General features: G+C 30.4%; 1 protein-coding gene across 1 annotated transcript; it reads right to left on the bottom strand.

Moving 5' to 3' along the window:
* Positions 1-7,003: 7,003 nt before the first annotated feature.
* Positions 7,004-7,837, bottom strand: LOC107889808 (cytosolic sulfotransferase 17). Its single transcript, XM_016814369.1, has one exon. It carries the CDS (start codon positions 7,835-7,837, stop codon positions 7,004-7,006), a length of 834 nt encoding a protein of 277 aa, XP_016669858.1.
* Between the last annotated feature and the right edge of the window lie 1,615 nt (positions 7,838-9,452).

Raw genomic sequence — 9,452 nt, 5'->3', positions numbered from 1 at the left:
TTAGAAACAACCGTTTTACGAGGTGACCCGATCACACTTCATTAAAAAAAAGATTGGTGGCGATTCCCATTTTCGTTTTCTTTTTCAAAATTCAAGTCGACCCTGTTTTCACAAAAAAATGGTGTCAACAGTTATTTTTGCTATACATGATTCAAAATTAAAATGATTATTTAAATATTTGATTATTTTAAATGGTTAGATGTTGAGATACGAATCTTAAAGCAATCTATAAACTTATGATTTTAAATACATCATTTAAAGATAAGTTAGAATAACAAATTCAATCTGTATGGTAATATTTTTAATTATCTTTTTATTCTTTTTACTTTATTTGTTGGATGTTTTCTTTCCTTTCTTTCTTCTCACTCTATTATATCCGTAAAAATTGGCCTTCCAATTATGTATATATATATTTCACTTTGATCATTAAATTTTTGCTTTAGTTTTTCGTTTAAGTTTACTTCAAAAAAAAATAAGATGAAAATACTAAATAAATAAATATATATAATCAAAATCAAATGGCATATCAACCCTTTCCTTGCCCTTCCCAAACCATAATTTAAAAACACAGCAACTTAACGTGTCAAATGTAAATGACAGAACTGAATACAATTATTTATTACACTAACAAAATAATTTTAAATACACTTGTCTTAACATCATTGGATTTGGTTTTGGAAGACAAATTGGACATTTCGTTTTGGGTTTGAAGCAGTTGGAAACTACACTTTTTGGTCCAAACTGATTAGCTTTCTTCGCCATTAAGCACTCTATATCAAATTACAAATTGACTTTCCTTTTAATTCTAACTCGCTTTCTTATAATAATTAATTAATTATATCATGTGTAAATTAATGATGGATTTAGATGTGCGGTGTGGTACGTTATAGTATCTGATCTCACTGTCACTGCTGTTTTTATACTAACTGTAAGTAATGATCAACAAACTAAATTTGCCCACTGATCGATTAACCAAATCAAATTGATTCGGTCAATTAATTTAGTTTTAACCGAACTGTAAACACCTTATTCATGATCAACATAGGAAAAAAAAATTAATGATATTTTAGCATTTGATTCAATAATAATACATAAAAACAAAATCAGGTACGTCAATGCATCCAATATAAACAACACCACCGAAGCAGTATGGATGCATGGTATTGGTATTTGGCTGCTTTAGAAAATTAGCCATAACTTGCGCTCATACCTAGCAACAGACTATCAAGCTAATGGTTGGTTCCTCACTCTGCCAAATTTCCTTGTCTCATCAGATTGCTGTTGGCACTTAGTTTTGTATCATATTAATTTTGATTTTCTATTTGTATTCATGGAGTTATTTTAGATTATGGTCATGATAGTAATAGATAATCTGAAATATATAATTTCTAGTACTCAATGTTGTTTCGAAGCAATTTATAATTATTCAATACTTGTTTTTTAACACAATTACAAATAATTTATTTGATATTAGTTTTTTTCAATTTAATGATTAATATTGTAGCTTAATAATTGAGTATTATTATAAATAAATCATTGCAATATATGTAAAAACAATTTAAAATATAAAATTTTATTAATATATATTAATATATGTAAAAACAACTTTTCCGGAAAATATTTTCAAGAAATCTGTCAAACAGCAGAAAATATTTTACACAATTCAATCAAACACCAGAAAATATTTTTCAGTAAATCATTTTACAGAAAAGTAAAATATTTTCAAGAAATCATTTTACGGAAAACATTTTACTGGCAATCAAACGGACCCTAAGTTAAATTTTTTTTTTATAATTTTAAAAATTTAATGAAATTTTGGGGAAGGGGAGTGCCCTATCTCTTACTATATTTCACCTCTAATCCCCTATGCCTCTCAACTATAACTTGTAAATTTCTATCCCCATTTATATAATGAAAATTCATAACAAGGTTAGCACATGCAACCATAGATACCATGAAAGTTTAATACATTTATAATTATTCATTCATCCCACCTCATTTCATAATTGCTGTTACTTATATTTAGTAATTTTAGGTTTCATAATATTATAAACCCCTAAACTCTTCCCAAAAATTCAATTGTCATCACAAACTTTTTGTACTCTATTCTGCCCTAAACTTAAAAAAACAGGTTAAATAGGCCTTTTGATCGTCATTGACTAACTATTAGGTTGACGTCAGCTAATGAGCGTTGATATCAGCCAACAAATGATGATGAGTCACCAATAAAAATTCAAGTAATTCAAAAATAAAAATAAAAATAAACCCAAAATAAACTTGGATAAATGATTGTCTCGGTTTATTTGGATATAGACAATTCTTTGTCCAAATCCATTTTTTTGGATATAATTTTATTAAAATGTATACAATTTTAAAAAGTAATTTAAAATATAAAATATAAATATATTTTATAAATATTATTAAAAATGATAAAGACCATTAAAAATTGTAAAAAAAAATTTGAATATCTAAAACAATAAAGACACTTTTATTTAATCTTGGATCATTGAATTATTTAAAGAAGAGAATGAGAATTTTTTTTTTAAACATTAAATCTCATTATAGATTCTTATCATTCAATGCCTAAAGCTATCCATAGCCCCTAGGAGGATAACGTGCTTCAGGGTACTCAAACCCACGTCCTCCTACACTGACAAAAATACTGATGTTAATCGAGTTAAGACCCAATCAACAATGGCAACCCTTCCTTGCAACTAATACAATATGAAAGAGCCAATAAAAATAATTGCAGATTTAAACTTCTAGTTTTTTACTGAATTTTTTTAAAAAAAGTTATAGTATTTGAGAGGTGCCTCAATTATAGGGATTGAATCAAATTAGTCATTCTATTATTAAATGGATCAATTTAATTATTATACTATTTAAAAGAATTAAATAAATCTAAATTGTAATAAAGTTAATATTTACCGTATAAAAATATCTTGAAAATTAATTTTCACTTACAGTTCAATTCCAAACAAAAGATTTCATTTATAAAACCGTAAAAACTTCAAAAATATTAATTTTGTTAAACAATAAATGATATTTTTTAAACAATAGATATTATATATATTTCAATTTAATATTATTTAATTCTTTTTAATAATATAAGAATTAAATTGATTCATTTAATAATAGCATTTCTCATAATCATAACAGAATTCGATTAATTCTTATTATTGTCTCGATAAATCCATGTTGTCATCATAGCATTTTGATAAAATTCTTATGATTTTTATAACTTTTTTTTATGATTTTTTTAAATATTTTTAATGATCTTTTATAATTTCTAAAAATTATAGATTTTATAATCTACTATATATTTTTAAGGATTGCTACATTTTTTTTGAATATTTTTATTAAACAACGTTTACAAATGAATTTGAATAAATGCTTTTCTAGTTTAAATAATTTTAAAATTTTTCATTCTTTTAGGGGCATTAATATTCATTAACTTAGGTTAGTGTGAAGGATTGTCTTTAACATAATATATCATTTCTTGCTACGAAGCTTGAAAAGGGTTGTGGATACCGCCATATGAACATCAAATACTGGATATCTTATGCGTAGACTTGTTGAAGTAGTTCAACAAATTGTTGTACGTAGAACAGATTATGGCACCACCCGAGGGATTTTTATGAGTCCTAAAAAAAGGACGCTTCCAGAAAGAAATTTTATCCAAGCATTAGTTGGTCGTGTATTAGCGGACGATATATATATATGGGTCAGATTCGAAATCAAGACCGTTAGTCAACAACGATCAAAGAGTCTATTTGCCCATGTTTGTAACTTGAGGGGTTCAATTGAGCATAAAATATTTGTAAGCCATCATTTTAAAATATAATGTAGGTTAAAATATGTCATAGGTTCTTTTTTTTTTTCCAAATTTGAAATTTAGTCCATATACTTTTATTTCCAAGAATTTAGTCTTTTTACTTTTTAAATATTAAAATTCAAGTCCAATTGTTATTATTGTTAATTTTTTTTGTTAAAGTTGATGTGACATTTTGAAAAAAAGAAAAAGAAAGGCATATTCCCTTTGTAGAAATGTAACTAAAAAATTAATTTTATAATAAACTTGAATTTAACAAAATAATCTTAATAATATTAACAATTGAATTTGAATTTTGAAAAGTAGATGGATTAAATTTCAAATGTAAAAAGAGTACAAAAATCTATAGTATATTTTAACCCATCATATATCATTACATTTTTTTTTATTTTTTAAAGGGTTAATATATGCAGAAGTATCTAAACTAGACTGTTTATGGGCCAGGCCACTTGACTCAGTCTGAAGGCCCGCCTAAAAGTGGGAGGGTTTAGGCAAAAATATAGACCCGAAAAATGAGTTTGGGCAAAAAAATAAGGCTAGCCTGAATTCACAAAAGGAAAAAAAAAATTGCTATTTTTTGTTGTTTTAATGCTATTCTCTTGTTGTTTTCTCCCTATTTTGCTACCATTACATTATTATGTTACTACTATTTTGTTGCTATTGTTTGGATATTGTATATCACTTATTTTATTGTTAATTTTGTTATTATTTTACAAGCATTTGCTTGTTAAGTTGCATCTATCTTAGTATTATTTAAGTATAAACCTTTTCTAAAATTTATTTTCAATTTGTTGGGAAATATTTATTTTAATATTTTTAGTATTTTTTATGTATTATATATTTAAAAATAATATAAAAAAATTAATACAGGTGGGTCGAGCCTAAGTTTTAATATTTTTATTCGGGCTAGGCTTGGACAAAATTTTAAGCCCATTTTTTGGTTGGACCAGACCTAAGCATAACAAACAAGCCTAAAATTTTTGTTAGGCCCAACCCAGCCCGACCCATGAGCACATCTAATCTAAACTTGACAACTTATACTTACTTGATATCTAAACCTTTTTTTGGACCTAATTGATACTTGAACTTGAAAACCGTAAGACAACTTGGTACTCTTTTTAGGTAACTGACCAACACCGTTAATATATGCTTATGTGGCACTGACGGCTAATATCATGATAGACATATGACATTCTCATATTTTGACACATGACAAAAAATTAAAAATATTAAAATGTGAGGTTGGTGTCCCCATGTCATGTCAATGTCACACTAGTGCTATTTTAATATATTTTAACATTGTTAATCACGTACCTATAATTTTTAAATTTAAATATTAATTAGGTAAAGAAAATATGAAATAGGTATAAATTATGAATACCTCTGTATGTATTAAATATAAAGAGAAAATAGTAATTCCATATACCTTTCCTTACCAACCGAAACACTGTCACTGATACATCCACTTTCCAAAAAGAGGCTTTAAAAGAAAAGAACAGGTAAAAAACCCATTTCATTTGAGTTCAAAATTATAGAAATATGGAGGTTTTACCGACCCTAGATAAAGCAATGGCGACCTACTTGATTCCCGTTAATGAACGGAGCCGCTAGCAAAAAGCCGTATTCTCTTATGTCATAACCATGGCGTCAGCTTGAGTTGGTGGGAACATGATGATATGGGTATTGACGTGAACCATTTATTTCCTGTCTCCCATCTTTACCCATAAGTTTCACCTCAACATTCCTTTTACCCTTCATTTCATTTATTCCTCATCTCCGTTCTTCACAGACAATCACATGGGCATTCTTGTAAACTATTGGATCCTCCTCCATCAATGACTTTTTCCCATAAAAAATCATCATCATCAACATCACATCTTTGTGAAGACACACTCTATCAACAGTCAACCAACACGGTTTCTACTTCTTCATCTTCACAGGTAAGTCAATTAAAACCCCATTTTCCTCTGACTTTCCTTTCCTCCCTTGATATATGTATATGTATATGTATATGATTGTTCATGTTCTGACTCCAAGCTTCCACAGTAACTGAAACATGGAGAGTGGAAGGAAGAAGAGAAAAATGGGGAATGAAGAGGAAAAAGACGATGAAGATGATGATGAAGAAGAGAAAGTGGAGAAGTTCTTTGCTTTGATAAGGAGCACAAGGGAAATGCGTGATCGTCTAAGAAACGCGGCGGTGCCTAATGGACCAAAAGAGGAAGAATATCAGAAGAAGAAACAGGAAGATAAGGCGGTTGTTGGTGGTGGTGGCGGCGTTGGACAGTGGAATCCAACGTTCCAAGCAGAGGATTTCATGGAGGGTTCCATATCCAGGTCTGGGAATAATTCTTTGGGGTTGAATGTTGCAGGCCCTTCCAGTTCCAAAGTACAACGTGAACCGGAAAAAAGAACCGAGGACGACGGCGGAGAAGGTGGAGGTGGTTTGGACCTTAAGCTTTCTTTATCTTTGTAGTGGTCTGTCTTGGTGTTTCTGTATGTAAATTTGTGGCTCTGCTTGGTTCAAGTTTTAGAGGCAAGCCTCTGGCTGCGGGAATTGAAAGCAGGGCCATGGTGGTGGTAATAGGGTAACTTAAACAAGTAAAATAAGCATTTGAATGTGCAATTCTTTTTCACTATGATTTTAAAAATGGGGTTACGTTTTCAGGCCTAAAGAGCCAATCGGCCGAACTGTAACTTGGGGTTGAATTTCACATTCTATCACATATGTACAGGCTGATAGACTCAAATATGTAGTTTTGTATTAATTGGGTGCTTCAAGTTTGTTTTCAGCCTATTAACTCAGGTATTTCGAGACCTAATTTCATGGTTTCCGATTTACCAAATTACTAGTTTGCAGGGCCTTTGACATAGGAACTTGCACTTGCATATCACAAGGCCTGGTTTGGGTTTCGAACAAGTCGATTGCAGTTCTTAGCAAAATAAAAAATATGCATCTATTCATATTTGAATTTATGTCAATTCAATCAAAATTTCATTATTTATTATATATTATTTTTAAATATAAATTATTAAAATCAAAGATAGAGAAATTAATAATTATTGAGTTCAATAATAAAATACATTGTGCTCTCAAAAAGAAAACTCACTACATTGTTAGAGGACCGACACAATGGGCATGGAGGATAGCTTGATCATACCATTGGGGAGTCAATGAAAGCTAAACCCAGTACCTTGAAACTTTTGTTCAGTAATCTTATCCAATATCTCAGACATTTGGGGTGACAAATGGTTAACCCAATCTCCTACTTCACCTTTCCTAAAGAAATCAGAATTACTCATAGGATTTTCCCCACTTCTGGTGTCACTTTTATTCACATCTTGATTGCTCAAACTCTCAAAACTACACAACTTCACTATTTCTTCCACAATCCATTTCTTTTCTTCCTCCGGTGAAAAGGGTACCCCCAAGAACTCCGCCACTTTCCTCACACACCCTGAAGGCTCCTTTACATCTTCATACTTCAAGCACAACACCTTCTTTGGCCACTCCCCACTAGCTTTCCAATACCCCAAAACGTGATCCCAAAACGGTCCATAGTGCGATACCCCGTTGGAAAACAACTCAAAGGCTTCCTCTAGTGGAAGTGGTGGCAATTCTTTGGGTCTCAACTTGTTAGCGAAATGCCACTTCGAGACTAAAACATCTTTAGGGTCTCGGCAGATGTAAACGAAACGACAAGCTGAGGAGGCATCATCGGTCATGCATTTCGGGAACAAAGAGTAAGGAAGGTGAGTTGAGAGAAGGCGAGGTGAAAGAAGCCCATCAATGGAAACAGTTGACCTATCTCCGCGAATATGTGCTTCGAGAAAGTGGACCAAGTCTCGTGGGTTTGCCTTGCTCAAAGGATGGTTATTGAAATCAAAAGAATTCCTATTGATAATGGAGAAAACAAGGGCTCGTAGCCACGTGGTGCCGCATTTAGGGGACGTTGCGACGATGATGTCCGTGGGACGAGGGTTGAAGTGGTCATCGATCAACATGCTTCCTCGGATGCCGTGATTTGATAACCAGAAGCCTTGGATTGAAGAAGCTGGTCAAACCACCAGCCTTTACTTCGAGGGAGAGTGGGCAGCAGTTCATCCATCTTTTTGTATGTCTTTTGGTACCCTTCATTGAGTTCTAATTCTTTCTGAATGCCAAAAATTTTTGAATTCTCCAAGGCGAAGGAAGATGCTAAATTGCTAGATATCATGGAAAAAGGGAAGGATTTGCGAATGATCGGTTTTAGAGTATTTTTTAATTGCAACGCTGCATTTCATCATCATTTATGTCATATGATGCAGAAGTTTTAAATTAAATATTTATTATCAATTCAATTCCAGTTTTTACATATAATCTGATTCCTTTAGTCAAAACTCCATATATGGAAAAGCAATCCACTTACACGATGTAAAATTAAAGTTAGTTCAGGTATTTTTATATATTTTGTACCATTAATATTTTAATAATCTAATAATTAACTTTATCAATATAATTATACTCGTCATGCATATAAAATTTCGAATCGATTTGATATCTCTATTATGTCGATCTAATATATATATATATATTAATATTTATTGAACGACATAAAACAAATAATTAAATATTTTAAAATTACATCAAATTTGACTTGTATGATCCATATGAATAGAACATAAAATTTAACGGTTGGAACATTAAAATATGTAACTCAACTTAATCCTTACATGTAAATGTCACATGGACAATTATCTTTTTTAATAGTTTTAAATAAATAAAATAAGATTTGATGAATAATTAGAATATATTTAAATTTAGATAAAATAAATCAATTAGGAATTTTTTTTCTTGGAATCATTCGTAATTGTCCTGTCCAATAATGTAGTTCGAACGTCTGCCTCTACCTTTAGGAGTATAATGCACCTTATCGCTAAACTATTGATATTTATGAATGCTTTTTAATTATATAATGGTAAATTTTCTTTAAGCAAAATTCACGTGGAAGAATAAATTTAAAAACTTTGAAATATTTTTTATATAAATTGCGAGAATAATAATATTTTCAAGACTTTTTGTTTTTTGCAGTTTAAAAAATAATATTTTTTAATCGGTGCCGTCGACGTGTCAGGCGACACTATCAAGCGCTATATATACCCCAAACTTGACCAAAAATTTGTTAGTTGTATATTGTGTTTTGTTGAAGTTTCTTTTATTAGTTTTAGAGAAGAGAAGAATTTTTTTTTGTAGCAGTTTGTTGAAGTTAGTATCGAAGATGGATAACTTCTTTTTATACATTCATTTCGATGGAATACTTTTACAAACAATTGTTGGTTGTATATTTGAATCTCATTAGAAGATAGGAATGAGGTTTAATAAGAATGTGTCTATCAATGATATGAAAGAAAAAATCAATACAAATATTGCTCGATGTTGTGGGAGGAGGATATCGAGACTATTCTACGAATTTCCAATTTCGTCAAATCTTATCAAATTTACGAAGATAAAACTTTTAAACAATAAAAACATGAAAACAATGGTTGCACTGTATAGCCAAACTAAGAGGGTGAATACTGAACCAGTTCAGTTGTTTGCCAAGTTAGCATATGTGGAACCTGTTAAGTTTGTCATTCCATT

Source organism: Gossypium hirsutum, chromosome D13 (genome assembly GCF_007990345.1).
Source record: "Gossypium hirsutum isolate 1008001.06 chromosome D13, Gossypium_hirsutum_v2.1, whole genome shotgun sequence".
In the NCBI taxonomy this organism is placed as follows: Eukaryota; Viridiplantae; Streptophyta; class Magnoliopsida; order Malvales; family Malvaceae; genus Gossypium; species Gossypium hirsutum.
The sequence above is the reverse complement of the archived record's forward strand: the minus strand, read 5'-3'. Positions and strand labels throughout refer to the sequence as shown.

Bases quoted from the DNA above. Each gene is read 5' to 3' on its own strand.
- LOC107889808 (XM_016814369.1), bottom strand. From the start codon at position 7,837: ATGTTGATCGATGACCACTTCAACCCTCGTCCCACGGACATCATCGTC.